This window comes from Poecilia formosa, unplaced genomic scaffold (genome assembly GCF_000485575.1).
Source record: "Poecilia formosa unplaced genomic scaffold, Poecilia_formosa-5.1.2 Scaffold198, whole genome shotgun sequence".
Lineage (NCBI taxonomy): Eukaryota > Metazoa > Chordata > Actinopteri > Cyprinodontiformes > Poeciliidae > Poecilia > Poecilia formosa.
In genome coordinates, this window is record NW_006800137.1 from 1,174,257 (window position 1) to 1,192,501 (window position 18,245).

General features: G+C 37.6%; 1 protein-coding gene across 3 annotated transcripts in view; it reads left to right on the forward strand.

Annotated features, from left to right (window-relative positions):
• lsamp (limbic system associated membrane protein) overlaps positions 1–18,245 on the forward strand; it is a 723,288-nt gene that overhangs the window by 700,465 nt on the left and 4,578 nt on the right. For all 3 annotated transcript variants that reach the window (XM_016678993.1, XM_007566764.2, XM_007566763.2), the window contains 3 exons: positions 3,671–3,802; positions 4,856–4,976; positions 16,254–16,402. In XM_016678993.1, coding sequence (XP_016534479.1) covers positions 3,671–3,802; positions 4,856–4,976; positions 16,254–16,402 — 402 coding nt within the window. The remainder of the gene's footprint in view (positions 1–3,670; positions 3,803–4,855; positions 4,977–16,253; positions 16,403–18,245) is intronic.

Genomic DNA, 18,245 nt, shown 5'->3' on the forward strand with positions numbered 1-18,245 from the left:
AAATATGAAAAGTTCAAGTGGTATGAATACTGTTTACAGTTGGTTAACATTAGCATAAGCAGATAATTAGTGGTGTGGTCTGCCTCTTTTGGAGGACCATATGGACTAAAAACCAATCTTTTTACTCCTCTCTCCATAACGTGTTCTTCTTTTTTGTGACACCTACTCACTTTTCTCCACCCTGATTAGCATGGAAATGTGACGATGTAACGTGACATATGGTGCAAGAGCAGGATTCATGGGAGGGGGGTTTAATGTGCGTACTTTGAACCAGCAGCTACATTCGGTGCTTCATGCAAAACTGCAAGGAAATTTGCCTTCACATCAGCTCATGCATGAAAGCTCTGTGTGTTCACCACACTCCTCCTCACTCAGCATAGACATGTATGTGTATTATCGGTGCTGTACACACACTCAAATCGGCTCCCTTACAGACAAGATTAAGCAATCTATCTTCATTACTCTTAATTAGAAAGACACATTTAGGCATTGATTATGTGCGTCAGGCAGTTGTATTCCCTGGTGGGAAAAGAAAACACAGTTGAAATTTAGTAACCGATTGTTTCCTTGGACGTTACACCTATGTCATGATTGATAATTCTCTCTCTTTGCAAACTGAGTTACTAAGAATTGCTTTTTTTATTCTTTCCAACTTTCTCATCGTTTCTGATTTAGATTATCTTCCCTCCCTGTCTTCTCCATTTCTGTGCTTTGATCTTGGTGGTCACCTGGTCCTTTCCCGTTCTTTATCCAGCACCGAGCTAAAGTGCTGAAGACGAGATTGGACTTCAATAGAATTTCCATGGCAACAGATTTTCAATTTAACGTCCCCGATCATGTTAGTCTGACAGTTCATCCAGAGAAAGGTGACTGATGTGCTGCAAACTTTGATCCTGATCCTGCTGATCTTTCAATCAGCATGAAATTATATTTTATCAGCTGACCGCCATTTTATCATTAAGCTTAGATTTTTTTGCTGCTTCAGTCCCTAAGGCAGCGCCTTATTTTAGAGATATTATCTGAAGGCATGTAGAAAAGTCAAGCTGACTGACATTTTAGGGTTGTCGTTATAGGGGTGTTTTATGAGTTTGATGGACTAACGCAGCCAAAATCAGAGTATTAGTGTCCATTGAGATGAAGCTTTTTTATTTTTTTGCCTTTTGTTTGTGGTTATTTCACCTCCTTAAAGAAAACTCATTCCTTCTGTACTGCTCTGGCAATATAGTTTTACAGCTTTGATAAATCCTAAATCAAATCATTTCATAGTGTAATTTTCTTCCTTTCTTATTTTCTTGGATTAAGAGAAGTATCAGTCGATGTTATAGCCAGTATTAAATTCCCTGGCTCCTTGGAGACCATCTCCTATCTCTATGCAGATAATTGTATCTTCTGAGAAACACCATGAGATCTACACTGCTGTACATGGATCGCAACGAGATTATTACTTACTAAGCCTTAGCAATTGTAAAAAAGAAAAATCTATTTTCTGACAGGTTGAAATATATCCAGAATGGATATCTATAGATCAAGTAGAGTTTTTATCAGATCTCATTAAAATGTTGGCATAAAACACACAGATTGCCATGTCACAAATAATGATATGAGGAGGTCTTAATGTTAAACACTATTTTTATGTTTCAAGATCTTTCATTGAGTGCAGTTTACATGGCAATCTAAGCCTTCTGACCCACCTACCTATCTCTAATATGTCACAGCTTTGGAAGAAATACAGTCTTATTAGAATCAGATTTTTCTTTAAAGGTTGACTTTATGACACTGAATTTTTTTAATCAAATGTCAAGGAAGCAGAACCACTGTGCATAAAGTGGGTAATTAGCTGGATTGAACATGAAACAAGTACTCAGATTTCTTACTGCAGTAGCTCTGGTTTACTTTGCCCTCTGTGCCCTTCTGTCTGACTTTTGCAAATCTCCACATTTTGATAATTTACTACAAAGAAGCTATTAAAAAATCAGCTACAAGTGGTTGAAGACCTTCAGTCAAGACTTTCAATATCAGCTGAATGAATCTGAATCGCTACTCGAGTGAAATGACATGAATGTGTACAGTTTAGCTGTGAGCTTTATTCAGCTATGAGAAATCAATAAACCTCTCCAGCATATCAACTTCGCATACATCTAGTGACTGTCATGGTGTATGTGTGTGTGTGGGGATGTTTCACCCTTTCCATAGAAACTTTTTATTTTTCAGACCAACGCTTTAGTGGCTTGATGTGTGTGCCATGAGTATCATAACACAAGAGAGACAAGACTATGTCATTGATCAAGAGTGCTGTCCTCCATCATGTGCACAAAACAATTTGACATCTTTATGCTGACGCCATCCTGTCTGATCTCACCACAAACTGTGAAATTATCACCTTTTACTGAAGTCACCCTGAAAAAACTTGAGTTTCATTGTTTTAAACCATCTAAATCTCCATCTTAAAGATGCTATCAAAAGTAGTCATGCTCATTGAACAATTTCACATTTTGTCATTTTAAGAACACAGAGGGATTCTTTACTATTACCATGACTAAGAAGTTTGGAAAAGGGTATATAGAGCTCAAGCTTTTTTTTTGTTTTTTGTCAAATCTTGAAAGAATCACCTTTTCCTCTACTTACAGTCACAGACCTGCTGTTGTGTCTGTACCATATTTGCAGATTTTAAGACTTCAGATTTTGCTCCAGCTCAGTTAAATCGGATTAAGATCTGCTTAAAATACTTTTTCAAGTATTGCAACTGATTAAATTCTGTTTGTCTGGACTTTCACTGGACCATTCTAACATAACTAAAACCAGGGAATCTCTTGTTCTATGTAATTCATTGTCTCACACTTTTCACACTTGTACTCGGATACATCCATCTTCCCTGAGGAGCTTTCCTGTCCTTGCTAAAGAAAAACATTAGCACGCCATCATGCTACCAGTGGGGATGTTTGTTCATTTGCTCTGTTAGTTTTCCACCGGTTTGTGAAGTGAATAAAAAGTTATCCTGTCAACATATTTTACCCACCTAGGCTAATGATGTTTGTAGCTCCTCTAATCTTGAACCTCTTGGCTGCTTATCTGATTAATGGGCTCCTTGCTGAGGCCTCCCTGTGGAGCTTAACACGAACATGTTGGCAAAATAAGTTTGTGCTCAGAACTCCGGTTGTTTCTGGATGTTCCTATAGACTCTGAAACCTGAGGAAACTGAGCTTTTTATGTTTTTGTTGTCTTCTTAGCATCTGGATGTCAACAGTTTGAATGGTTTTGAGTTACTTAGGTGTGCTCTATAAATAATGTTTGGTTGGTTGATTTTTTTTTTTTTCAAAATTTGTTTTCCCACTACTTCTGATCTAAACATCTCAAAACTATGAAGAATTTTTGATTATAGAGAAAGACATATTGCTGTTAAGCAAAATCTGAAGAACATTTACAAATCCTGGTTTAACATTTATTTTACAAATATTGTTCTGCCAGTCATTCTTTCGCATGATATTTCCTCTTGTTCTGTAGTTTAGTTTAGTCAAAAACACATCTTTACATGAGTCATAAAGGTCATACATGGACATGTTTCGAAGGTGTTGCCATTTATTTACTTGTTTTTTTTTTTCTTTTACTTCAATTAATCCTCAAGTTTCCTCCTTGTCTTGTTCTGTCACTCATCGATGCCATCTTTCCACAGCCGAGCCGCTGGATGGAGAGGAGTACCTGGACATTATAGGCATCATGAGAAACCAAGCAGGTCGTTATGAATGCAAAGCCAGCAACGATGTCGCCACGCCTGATGTCAAATATGTCAACGTTGTTGTCAACTGTAAGTAGCAAGATGCCGCTGCACGTTTAAATGCCTTCTGTGAATGCTCATGAATATATATATATTTTTTTCCACATTTATTATTGAATTTTATAGAGAATTGATGCAATGTAAAGCTAAGCAAGAACTAGAGATGTCTTCAAAGTTCTGGAGCACTCCTCTGTCGTTCCCAAAATGAAACCTGGTGGGAAAAAAAAGGAAGAGATGCCTTGCACTGATTGCCGCTATTACTTCTATGGCAGGTCTCACCCACCACATCGTCATTTAAATAGACACTTAGAATTTCAAAAAGAGGATAATTACCTCCTTTCAGTGGTCCATATTATTACGGATTCTAGCTCTTCGGGGTTTGATAGACGGCTCATGAGGCGTCACTAAACTAATTACTCCTCATGGTATTCAAAAATTCCCTTTGATCTGAACAAATCACATGTGGCTGTTTGCCCAAGTCGTACTCACACCAGGTCTGAGTGCCAGATAGGAGAACATTTCAGTGTATATTAAGCTTTCTTTTGGAATTTAATCTTAAATGGAAGATGGGCATAAATCCATTTGGAAAGCTTTGCTGGCAATTGTTTGTAAAGATATGTGCGCGATGAATACTAATATACCTGTTAAAATGGGATGTTTTGTCAAAGGTCCATTTGTTATGTCAAAACCTTAACAATCTCCTTTGCTTTAGCAAAGTACTGTGTGGTACTGATGGGTTAAAACTTGATATGAGCTTTAAAGAAAGGTCTGCTAAAAAAAATCTCATAAAGTGCACTTGATCTTGTGTCCACTTTTTACGATGGAAATGAGCTAAAAGTCTTTTTCTATAAGAAAGGAGTCTCTGACTCCATCACTGAGTTCTTAATGAAATGCCTTTGATGTTGGTTAATATTCACTAGCTTATTAGGAGTAATATGCTACTCTAAAATAATATACTATGTTAAAACCTACACATTTTAATAGAAAAAACTTTAAAAAATAGTTTTAATTGTGGCAAGTTTTTCTTTCAGATAAAATGAAATGCTACGGGTAAATGTGATTTCTTGGTCTGTGTCTTTGCAGATCCTCCGTCAATAAGGAAAACCCAGAGCTCAGAGCCTCCAGTGGGCCGCCTGGGAACCCTGCAGTGTGAGGCCGCCGCCGTGCCCACACCGGAGTTTGAATGGTACAGAGACGACAAAAGGTACAACTTACCTCACATCTATTTTTTCCCCCTTCATGTTCATCAGCAGGATCTCAGGCAGCCACCCCATACGGAGCTGCATGTTCCTAATTATGCCTAAGAAAAAAAATTACGGGGATGTGATAGACTGTGGATTTTGAAACGACAGAAGATAAAATTGTCCTCATAAACGCTGGGTGTTTTGTGCTTGTGTGATTTCTTTGACATTAAGTTCAAGATGGACAGAAATGTTGACATTAATAAATTGTCAATAATTTTACAAAACCAAATTGCATTGGAAACAACTCATCACAGATACTCCAAACAAATATTTATTTAAATGTTATTACATTCAACCACAGATTTGCAGAATGTTGTTTGGGTGCTGAGAGGGAGTGACATTTGCTTCAGTATCCTTCGAAAATGCACTTTCTGCTGGCACCGTCTCACAATCAAGTTGAAGTCAGAGATCTGTATTCTGAGGACATTGGTTGGCAGCTGTCTACTTTTTTCAGCTGTTTCCAAGTAGTGTAGGTTGTGTCATTTAGAGGACACTATTTTTTTTTCAGCCTATGATGTTTAAAACCATTTCCACCTTCAAATAACCAAATGTTACTTTTTTGGTCAAAATACAAAAAGAGTGACATGTCATATCATTCTGAACAGACCATCCCCACTGTCAAATATGGTGGTGGCAGCATCATGATCTGGGGTTACTTTTCTTCAGCAAGGATAGGAAGCATGGTCAAAGTAGAATGGAGCTAAATACAGGGCAGTCTTGGAAGAAAACTTTGGAGTCTACAGAAGACTCCAACAACTGAACAACCACCCCAAACATAAAGAGAGGGCTGTAATGGAGCAGTTTAAAACAAAACATATTCATGTGTTAGACAGACACAGTCGAAGTCCAGACTTGGACTCAATCGGGAATCTGTGGCAAGATTCGAAAAATTGCTGTTCACAAATGTGTTCCATTTAATCTGACTGATCTTGAGCTGTTTTACAAAGAAGAATGGGTCATTTTCAGTCACTAGATGTGCAATGCCGGTATAGACGTATCCTAAAAAGACTTGCAACTGCAACTGCAGCAAAAGGTGGTCCCACAAAGTACTGACTCAGGGGAACTTAATATGTTTGCACACCAGAGTTTTCAGTTTTTTATTTGTACAATATGTTTTGTATCATGTATAATCTTTTATCCCAATTCACAACTGCATACCACTTAGTGTTGGTTTTTCACATAAAATTCCAAAGAAACATATTTATGGTTGTGGTTGTAATGAGACAAAATACAGAAAAATTTAAGTGGTATGCTTTTGCAAAGCCACTGTATAAGTAAATAAATTTCCCTTCTGTGATCAATAAAATGTTCATCCATCAATTCTGTCCACAGCTAAGGTCCAGTAATCTCTTCTGTCTTGGCACACTTCAGCCCTTTACATCCATTGTATTTTGAAGTGTGTACTCCTTTCTAGGCTCACTTCGCCTTAAGGAGTTTGTGTCTTGAAAAGGACTGTTTGTGACAGATATGTGATGGCTTTTTGCAGAAACAACATAGAAGTGACCTGAACAATAGGTCCCCAACTCTAGTCTTTTAGGCCCTGTCTACACAGAGATGGTTTTAGGTCTGTCTGCAAAATCTAGGCTGTTGGTCCACATGGATTGAGCATCTTGGGAGATGAGAAATCATCAGTTTTGAAATCGGTTTCCAGTTTACAAATTTCAAAACGCTGGCTTTATGTTTCCATGTGGCCATGTGAGACGTAGATTTGTTTTTAAATGATGAAAATGAAGCTCTATCTCTCTCTATCCAACATGCACCCGATTCTCACAAATAACAGATATGACATAATCCAGTGTTTTTTGGATCGTTCTCCACATCATTTTCTGTGGCGCTGCAACTTGTTGTGTGGACACACATTTTTGTAGAAATATATATATATTTTTTTGTAATTTTACAAAAATATAGATGCATCCTACTGTCACTATACCTGAATCAATTGATTCAACTGTTACTGGACCGCTGCAGAGCTGAATGACATGCTCAGGAGGGGATCCAGGTGTGTTGAAGCAGGGATGCAGATGAATGTTGCAGGTCAATAGCTCTCCAAGACTGGACATGAAGACCTAAACCGACTTTCCAAGAGTTGGAGAGGGAAAAAATATGTTAGTTATTTACAGGCAGAATTGTTTAGCTTAAATAACTACATTTATTTATCGTGAACAGTAAGTTACTTACTTGTACATTACTTAGCACCTTATTAAATAGTGTCTCCTATGTTGCAGTGTTTGTCTAAAATACTTGCTTTCACTGTTTTCCGAGTTTCAGTAGCTTTCCTTGCATATTGTCCTGTGTTGATATATAGCAGAAACTTAATCACTTTTCTGCCAGCTCTACACATTTTTTGTGTCTCTTTGTCCATTGCTTATAATTGGATCTTTTCCTTCTCTTTTTCAAGTATTAATAGACAATAGAACCGTAGTGGTCCCATTGTAATGTAGGATGAAATCATCATTGTAGTTCAATAATGACTAATCACCCACTTCAGCTCTCCCTTGGCTGTTAGTCTCTTAATTGAATGCTATTACTTGGGAAGGAGTGGATTTTTTTGACATTCTTTATTGAAGAGACAAAGGACAGATCATCCGTCTTGTTGCAACCAATTGTTTCATGAAGTACTGCAACTAAAAATCTCTTCCTTCATAAATCAATGAAAACACAAATCAAGCTCCCCGCGTTCCGTGCCGTATTCCAAATTGTGTTACCAGCCAGATGTCCATTAGAAAACCATCAATTCAAGTCTCATGCATCTGTCTAAAAAAAGTACTGGAATACAATCGAAATGAAATGGTGCTCAAAGGTAATGACATTCAAGTTGTTTCAGTTCAGCACTTGACTCTCAACAACCTCAGACATTTTGCTCATTTGCAGTAAACTCACCTCCCGCCTCCTTGTGCTAGGAAAGCTTTGGCCTCTGTGGATAATAATAATAAAAAAAATAAAAAAGAAATCAATGATGTGGATGTGTAATTTCTCTCATCCCACTGCTACAGCAGGAAAAGTTTACCGAAGATAGCAAGGAAATATTAGAGCAGTGGCACAAGTGTTATCAGAGACTTGGTCTCCAAAGTAATAGGCCTATCACGTCTGAGCTTGAAAGGAGAGATTTATGGTCGCTGAAATATTTTTGCATTATCTGTTGTTTGCAACCTTCATCTATCTCAGTGGTTTTATCCCCTGGAGGATTCTGGCTCTGTGCCTCTTCGTGGCAACTCAGCTCCCTCTCTGCCAGTGGAAAGTGTTATTCCTCTTTCTCCTTGGATGGTGATCCTAATGCACCATAAAACTGCAATTTAGCCATGGTTGGCTTCCTAATTTTATACGTCTTCTGCAAGAACCAAAGTTAATGCTCTGTAGCATATTCTGTCTTCCTTACCTGATTCTAAAGGTGATGTCTTGCTCATGAGCTTGCACGGTTCGTTGGTTTAACTTCACGAACACAAAGGTCATCAGTAAAATTGGCATTCCAATTGCCGTTTAATGATGCTGTCAAAATTTTTGCTGAAGTTAAAAGTGATATATTTGAAAGTCGACACTTTTCATTACAGCATTAGATTTCCTATGTAGACATACTACTGTGGACATTTTGATGCCAACTCCTATCCAATCCAAACTCAGATTTAACACAACCATGCTGCATCATCTAAATTGCAGCCATGGCAGCATTAAAGGGATGTTAAAACTGAGTATACACAGATGCTTTTACTAAGGCACATCCAACTTTTATATTGTAAAGCAGCTCTTTCTATTTGACAGCGACCATAAATCTCTCCTTTCAAGCTCATGCATTTAAACAACCACACATATTTTCAAACATCTTCTACGGCTGGTCAATAATCACTTAAACTTAACAACTGCTGCTAAAATCACCTACCACAGAACTCAACATTTGCAATATACAGGTTTATCTCAAAAACCGTGAACATTCTGAGAGTTTTGCCTGCAGATTAAACAGGGGGTGTTACGTAAAATCCACATTTTTGTGTTTTGCATTATGTTATAATGTTATTTCTTCATCAGAAACCTGTGTGGACTGTTGATTTGATCCTTTCATGCATGTTTGAGAAATCCTTTAATCTCCCGTGGCACTAATTCATCTGTGCAAAATAACTGGTAGGACCGAGCGCTGCCTTCGAGGACGAAGCTCCTCCTCAGAGCTGCAGCTTCTGAGCTTCTGAGCTTTCTCCTCACAGAGCACCAGCAGCTTTTAGCAAACTCCTGGTAGAACTGCACATGTGCTGAGCTCATTATGCAAGCTACTTCTCAGAGAATCGCTGGTAAAAACATTGTAAATGGATTAATAGAGGAGCGGTGTTGTGAAGACTTCCGGAAAGCAGAGTGTCAAAAAGATCAAGAATTTCTTAAAGAAACACAGACTCGATTTCAAAACGTTAAATCACAAAGTCAAATTTCTTTCTGACATATATCACATTTGGTAGCACTTTATTTGAAGGGGTGTTCATAAGACTGACATGGCATTGTCATAAATATGGCATAGCACCAGTATTGAACATAAAGAACTCTTTATTAATATTTATAACTGTAGTCAAGAAGTGCCATTCCGTAAATAATGACACTTTTAATGCAAAGTTGCTTTAAAAGTTGCATAAAAAGTCAATTAAATGTGTCAACTTATACCAACTGAAAATAATATAGTTAATATATTGTGGTGTAAAATGGCACTATGTGGCTATAAATCACATACTGATTTTTAAACAAAAAGTGCATATCAATGACAGGTAGAAAAGCTAATAATAATAACTCCAATAAATAGCTAAATAACTTTCGAATCAGGAACTACCTCTTCAGAACAGTCATTTCCTGGCTTCAGTAGAAGTACAGTTTCACCCACCTCAGTTTAAAGAGCAACGCAGCACTGGAAGTTTTCCTTTGGGACCTTTGTAGTTAATATGCTGCAGATAAGGAATCAGGAGACGTTAACAAGGTTGAGTCTTGACGGCCCCGTTATCTTCCATCTGCCTGTCATGTTTGTTAAAGCAATGCCTATATGAGCCATTTATTTGAGCTGTGGGTCAACTTCCCACAGGAGATAGTCAACAGCTGTATGCTCTTCACCAAGCCACCGTTTGCTTTCAGCAACTCACTCAGATGAGACTACCAGTTTGCTGGTACTCCATTATACTCCATTATCCTCCATTTGATAGAATATTTCAGTCACATGGAATATGGAAGTATGATTTTTTTTTTCCAAGCTGTTTTTGTTCGCTTTATTTCAAGCTTTCTTTTCCACCCCCTGTCCTTAACTTATTTCGTTTTTAGTAATCAAATCATTCTGAGACAGTATGATAATGTTTGGTCAAATGTTTTCCCTTCACCGGAGTTGAAAGTTTCATTTTCCACAAAAGAAGGCAGAAATAATTGGACAACCACATTATTAGAGAACACACGATGAGAGAAATTACTGATCCAGCTTCATCACTGTTTTCATTTTTGTGACACATTATAAATGAAGAGTTAGTTTTTGTAACATGTAGAAAGCCTTTGCTCTTTTTTTTCTCATTTTCCTATTTTGCTCTGCCACTTTGACTTGGAACTGTAACACATAAGACATGTGTGTGCTATTCTCTTTGATTATGTGTTTTAGTTTTGAAAAATATATTTTATCAGAAACAAAACATAAATAAAAATAGGTTCCCAGTCTTTTAGTACAACTCTATTAGATCTTGTGTGCGTGAGTCTATAAACTGAATAAGCTTTTAACACAGAGTTATCACATTTCAGAAAATAGACATTTGCTATGTAATTATGCCTTTACAAGTAAAAAAAATCACTTTAGTCACAGCTAAATCAAAGCTTTTGTTCTTGCCGAGGTTTTTATTGTCACCTCTGCTGATAATTACAGTTGTAGAAATACAGATTTTTATAAAAGTTTTTTTTTTTTTTGTTCATCTTTTTCTTTCAAATAATACTTCCGGAAGCTCTTAGAAATATTCCAGAGTTTCAGCCAAATGTCTACCCCCTGCATAAATTAAAAATCATATTTATTCCCGAAGACCAAGTCACACCAAATGTCACCACAAATACTTTTCTGGAGATAAAGAATGGCAAAAAATTTGTAACCTTGAACATAATAACAGTGGACCTTTCATACGCCAGCCTGGTATTTAGAGCACAAATACAGTTGTCATGCCAGATTATATTAGCATGGTCTTCATATAATTGCAGCTAATTGTTTCTCTTCAGCTCTTGTACTTTAACACAGCTTTCGTTTCCGATTCAGCAACAACAACGTATGTGGAGAATAAGAAATTTTGATTGTGGACTCGACATATAATATATGCAAAACTAAAAGATGTCCCCTTTTTTTTTTTTTTTTTGCAATGTTATGACATAATTGGAAGTTTTTAAGGCTGGCAAAGCAAACTCTCTAGATTTGGAACAAGCGGCTTGGCACAAGCATGTGAGCGAATGCTGGTGTGCAGAGCACTGAGCATAGAGGCTTAACTCAACTGTGTCTGTGTGCATCTCCACCTTCAGTCTGTCTCGCACGGATTCGTGGACCCCCTCAGGCGATAAAGCCCAGCTCGTGCTCTAAAACAGAAATGAATCATGACTTCACAGCATCTCCCACAGCGCAACAATCTGAGAGCCCACAGCACATAAATAATTGGTTTACCTCAGAGGGCTGAGCATCGTCTTAAATCAGCAGGCTGTGGGTGATAACTCATAGATACTTGATGCCATAATTATGATTTAATAATGTGATAAGGTCCAGAGCAAACTGTCATAAATGTGAGGGAATTTTCAATTAATTCTTGGTAAAATCTCTCCATTAACACAGAAACGTGCCTATGTACTTACACCACTTAATATCTTTCACATTTTATTAAAGTTAAAAAAAAAATTGTGTTTTATTGGGATTTTCTCTCAATCACCACAAGTGGAAGGAAAAGGATGCAAGGTTTGCAAAATTTTCACAGATAAAAATCTGAAAAGTCCAGCATGCATTTCATTTTGCTGCTGTTACAGGAAAAACACTTTTGGTTCCCGTCTTCACAGTCTATCCACATCTACAAACTAGGTTTATTCTGTCAACAGCAGAAACAATTGGCCAAATATGAAATGCCTTAACCAAAAAAAAAAAAAAATGCAAACTTTTGTCACCCAATAATCAAATGTCTGTATTTTCTCCTAACCCATATTTTGATATAAAGTGTCTTCTAACTCGATTATTCTATATTATACTATACTATACTATACTATACTATACTATACTATACTATACTATACTATAAGAGAGCTTTACTTGTCTTGCTAGAAAAAAGTTTCCCTTCAGGATGATGCTGCCACTGTTATGTTTCATGATGGGAATTGTGTACAAATCATTTTGTGTTTAGGCATACTTATGGTCTCCACTGACCAGAGCACCTTGTTTCCACATCTTTTGGTGTGTCCGGTAAAAACTGCAGAATGTACCTTCATCTGATCTTTTTTTTTTTGAACAATGGTTTTCTAAAAGCCAAATCCGTGGCACTCACAACTAATAGTTGTTGTGCAACAGCAACTGTTAATTGTGGGGGAAAAAAAAAAAAAAAAAAAAAAAAAAAAGTGAAAAAAAAAAAAAAAACACACACAAGCTGTGGATCATTTCAGCTCCTCCATTGTTAGCATTGGTGCTTCTCAGATTAATTCTCGCTTGGATTACTTTGTTTTGGTTGGTTTGTAAGCGTGCCTCACTTGTTCCATGTTTTATAAAAGATTTATACTTTAACACTGACATTAAATGGACTAAAGGCACTTGCATTTTATTTAGGGCACTCAGGATAATGGCTCCACACATACAATATGTTTTAAATTCTCATTCGTGAGAAAAATTTTAATGTGAAAAGGTTGAAGTTTTTTTTTTTTTTTTTTGTAAGACACCAAACTTCTGACTTGAAGAATTTTCAAACAGAGCTGTCGGCTAATGTGACAGACAGATACATTTGTTTTTGTTTTGTTTTTTTGTCAGCCGATAGACGACTGTCACTACCCATGGACCATTTTCAATCATCCCTGGGTTGTGACTCTCAGCAGGACTCTCCACTTGATTACATTTATCATCAGCCTTGAATCATAACAGGCCTGTCACATTCCCTGGCAGTGATAACCTACTTTCAATGCTCCTCCTACACATCGCACAATCAAATCTGTCCATCTGATGATTTGCTCCAGTGTTTCATCTGCGCCGGCCCAGGACCGCAGTCCGGCGCTCACGCAGCGCGCTGTCCGCTAAATTGAGAGGTCAAATCATTTTGGTCTGAGGTTTAATGTTGCGCAGCAGCTATGTGAGGCAGGCGTCAAATGCTGAAAGACGTCCTGTAGCGCTCTGCTGCCCTCTTCCTGTGGAGAAAGATAGCAATTTCTTAAATGCGCTGCTCTGACAAATAAAGAAAACAAAAATTGCACCGTTTCTGGCAACGTTTTTCGATGAAAAGTTCTAGTCTTGTTCTAGATTAAGAAGCTGGCAAACATGCAGGAATATATATAAGGATACATTTTAAATCCTTGCTCAGTAAAAGTGCAGATTGCAGATTAAAAAAAGGGCACCAAGGGAAGCAACGTTGAGCTTGTCGAAAGCTGAACTGAAGACAAAGCGCTCGGCTTTCTGCTCTTAAATAAATAACCTTCGCATCACTAATGAGAACAAAAGACTTGCACTCCGACAACAAAAGAAAGTTCTTTGATCCTCTTTAGGTCAGTTTACCCCCTCGCGGCTGCATCACTATCATCAATTGTAATCTTTTGTGAAAGCAGCTGTTTGCTCTCGGCTCCCTGCAGCTCTGCGTATTATCTGGTTTTCTCAGTGGGTTCGGTGGGCAGAGAGGCCTTTTTAATAGTGCAGTCACTTCTCATGAAAAAGCACCGGAGAATATATCTGCTGCCACTGCTTCTGGCCTTATCTTTGCAGCCGAGAGGTTTGCTTTTAGATGAAGCGCGGGGCACCGCTGGAGCACTTGGCCTCTCTTCATGCTCTCTCTTTGACTCTCAAACACAAATGCGCTCGCCACCGCCGCTGCCGCCTCCGTTCCCAAGGTGTCCCCATGGTAAGGGCTTCAGCACTTTATCAAGTTCCCCAGCTCCCCTGTGTGCCGAATTATGCTGTGCGCTATGATGTGAGTTTCCCTTTTTATGTTAATACTTTCTATCAGCCGAGCATGCGTCAGCACAAACGTCTCGCTCTCCTGCTCATATTCCGATTACCAATTACACAGGCTTAAGCAGGATTAAGTTGAGGCGCCTGAAATGAACTTCACCTCGTTCAGGATGTGAAATGCTTCGAGGACAAGCAGGAATGTATCATGTGCATCTTTTCATAAAAATACTTTTATTTGAGTATGATAATTAAGGGAATGGTTTTCAGTGGGTTGTACACTTTTACTGAAGCAAACTGGACTCAAAGTAGACTTATACCTGACAGTCCTTCGTATAATGTTTTAGTTTTCACATTTTGTCGAATTAAAACCATATGTAAAAAAAAATATAAATGAAATTCTGAAGTTTGGTTTGCTTATATGAATTGGAATGCAAATTAAATAAAACCTGATGCAATAACTGCCTTCAGGAGTCACCTAAATAGTGAACATGTCAGTATAAATCCAGCTGTTCTGCGAAGGCATCAGAGGTTTGTTAGAAAATGTTGGTGAACATAAAGCATCGCAAAGAACAAGGATCACAGCCAACAGGTCAAAAGGAAAGTTCTGGAGAAGTTTAACCAGGGTTGGTTTACAAAACAATATTCAGAGTGTGGAACATTTCACAGAGTTTTGTTCAACTCGTTATCCAAGAATAGAGTCTGGTATAACTGCACCCCACTCCATTCGCTCCCTTTGATATTTTACCCTTTTATTACTTTTAAAAATTAATCCTGATGAACAAAATTTGGCTGTTTTAACAAAATAATTTACTAGAAAACTCCTTTAATGTTAAAATGAATACTGATTTCTACAATATAAGGGCAACTCAATACAAATATTTAATATAACATTTTTAAAAAGTGATTACATAAATATTTATCCCCTTCAAGTCAGTATTTAGTAGATCATAGCATGGAGTCTGTGTGGATACATCTCAGTCATGCTATGCATCTTAATGCTGCAGTTTTCCTCCATTCTTCATCGCAAAGGAAGTCCTGCCACAAATTCTCAATTGAATTGTGGTCTGGTCTTTGACTAGGCCACTCCAGAACATCCACTTTCATTTCTGTATAGCTTTAGCTGGATGCTCAGAATGAGCTGCCACCACCATGCTTCACACTGGAGATGTGTGTTTGTGGTGGAGTGGAGTGTGTCTGTCAAACACGGTGTCTCATCTCATGTCCAACAAAACTCCATTTTGATTTAGTCACTACCCAACTGTTAAATGATCATTGTGAATATTTTGTAGAAATCAGTTTTCAATTTAACATTATTATTATTATTATTATTATTATTATTATTATTATTTTTATTATTATTATTATTATTATTATTATTATTATTATTTATTTGTTTTAATTTTTGGTTAAAAAAATGCTAAAAGTTTATTTTATTTGCAAAATCAATTAAAAGAGTAAAACATTCAAAGTGGTGATTGTTTTTTAGGCACTGTAACTCTGAAAGAACTACAGTGATCCATCATTCCAGGAAGTGAATTATGTCAGGCAAAACAAAACCAAAATAAAACTTGTTCAGTCATCAAGCAAAGCTCTACATGTGGAAGGCCTATCTTCAAACTAAAATCCCTAGAAAACACATGGAAGTTTATGGTTGTTATGGCACAAGGTGTGAAAATGCTAAAGAAGTATGAATACTGTCCCTGTCAGACAGGGCTGCCAAACTGTGTTGTGGGAATTTGTCAGCAAATAATTGGAATAGAAAGGATGTTTCATTCTCAAGGACATCTGACTGCACATAACTCAAGCTTTAAAACAGCAGTTTTGTCATTTTTATTCGGTGGAAAGAAAAAATAAATCTGAGAAGAGTGCTGCAGTCCCTCACAAAAGTCAAGTTTGCTGCATTGTATCAATCTGTTAATGAAAAAAGTTGAAAATGACTAACCCTTCCTGGCCCCTCCCATACCTGCAGGAGCTACACTAAGCTCCAATGCACAACATTGAACTTTGCTACTGCTTGCTCGCATCAAATTCGTGCGTCATGTTTATCTACATTTTTAACCAACTCTCATGCTTTTTGATTTGGCAGATAACTCTCCACCTGAAATTGTTCTTCCTCTTTCTGTTTGTCTCTCTTTTTCAGGCTGTCTAATACTCAAGGCATCAATATCCAGATTCTTGGCGGTAACACTGTCCTCATGATTGCCAATGTCACTGAAGAAGATTACGGGAACTACACCTGTGTGGCCTCAAACCGTCTGGGTGCTCAGAGTGCCAGCGTTTTCCTCTATAGTGAGTACCGAGTCTGTGGCCTTATATTGTATAAAGCAGGTTTTTTTTTTTTTTTTATCCAAACGAGATTGGTTCTTTAGAGGTACACTGCCTCTTTAACTTTAAAACCTATGAAACATATTGACTTTAAAGTACTAATTCAATTCATCGTATTTCCCTCTGAATCGTTAAATATATCAGCACAGAGTTTTCTCACTGCAGATTTTTTCAGCTTTGCTACAAGCTTTACCGGTGGACATCTGGAAGCCAGGAAGAGACGTAAAGCCCCTCTCTGCATATTAGTTATAGGGCAGACATATCTCTGCTTTGAAGGCAGTCTTGTGTGGAAATATAGACACGCGGCAAAAAAGCGAAGGTGACATTTGAAAGTTAAGAAAGATTTAGTCTTCAATTTCAACAGTTCACAAACTCAAGTTTCCATGAGTCTTCATCACCAGAGGTAAGGACATCATTATAAGTTCTGGTCCTTACCAGGTGTAGCAACAGGAAGGAACTGCTGATGGGATCAATAGAGAGGTTAGAAACTGAGGTCCAGACTTTTTCAAAGGGATTTTTTTTTCTTTATTCCTGTATTCAGTTGCAACTAAAATAGTGCAACCATGTCTGATGGAAAAGTCAGTTTTGTAAGTTGAAGATGAACAGGTCCTCTTGCTACAAAAAAAAAAGAGCCAAATCATCATGTCATGCTGGTTTGAGGTATGTCTGCTCATTTGTTTGGTTTGATCTGAACCTGTTCCTGTGCATTTAACCGAGTAAAAGAAAACTCGAGCAAAACTGAAACTGTATTTGCTGCCGTGAATAACAATTAGTTTTACCCTCTCTCTTTGTTAACAGCATGTAGATGGCTGATTACATGAGCTCCTTCTAGAAATATTTTATTTCCCATAATTTTGTTAGCGAAAAAAAAAAAAACTTTCCAATCAGCTTTTGGAGATCACAACAGCCTGGAATAAAAATAAATGATTAATGATTAAACATTGCCTTCACTGCCAGGATTGTATCATAAAGTGTTGTCTTTTACACACAATATTACAATACTGTCATCTTTTGTATGATTGAAGCAGGGCTAGTACGCAGAGAGCCATTTGAAAAAGGTCTGTGGAAGGTTTAATAGAAAAATAAATCTTGTAAGTCTTGAAACAAGGTTAACAGGAGATGGAGCATGGAGTGATGTGCAGAGGAACAAAAAAGTACAGCACAGAAACAAGAAAAAGCCAGGAGCTCAAATAAAGAGGCAGAAGTGGAAAATGACAAAGGAAAGAGATGAACTTATCAGGTGATATGGAACAGCTGTGGCAGAGAGAGGGCAGGGGGTGGGGGGAGTAATTAAGAAAATGGGAGCTGAACTAAGACTCAGAAAATATCTTCAAACCAAACGGGAAAAGGAGAAAAATGAATTCAAATGTACAAGGAAGAAAATAATACACTAGGAAATTCACAAAGGATATGGCAACATAAATGAAATGAAGTGACAGGCCAAAAGCTCCATATTGTTCTGATGTGACTGGATCACATTTTTCCATATGCTCACTGTGATGATCCCTACATGACTTGTGGCAAAACCGGTAATGAGGTTTGTGTCCACAATGGCTTAATTCTTGGCACTGTTCCATAAACGGCAGATTTGTGGAGTGCAGGAGGCGTTGACAGGAGTGTTGGTGTCCAGTCAAAAAAAAAAAAAATGTTCCCACTTGAGCTGTGAATCTCTTCATAAAGTTACCAATTTATCTCTCAGTTGCTCTTCTGCACAATGCTCTTATTGGCCAACCTGTTTAGAGGAACATCTATGGCATTGTATGTTTTTAAGTTGTGACATAGTCTTTCTATCTTTTGATGGACAGAA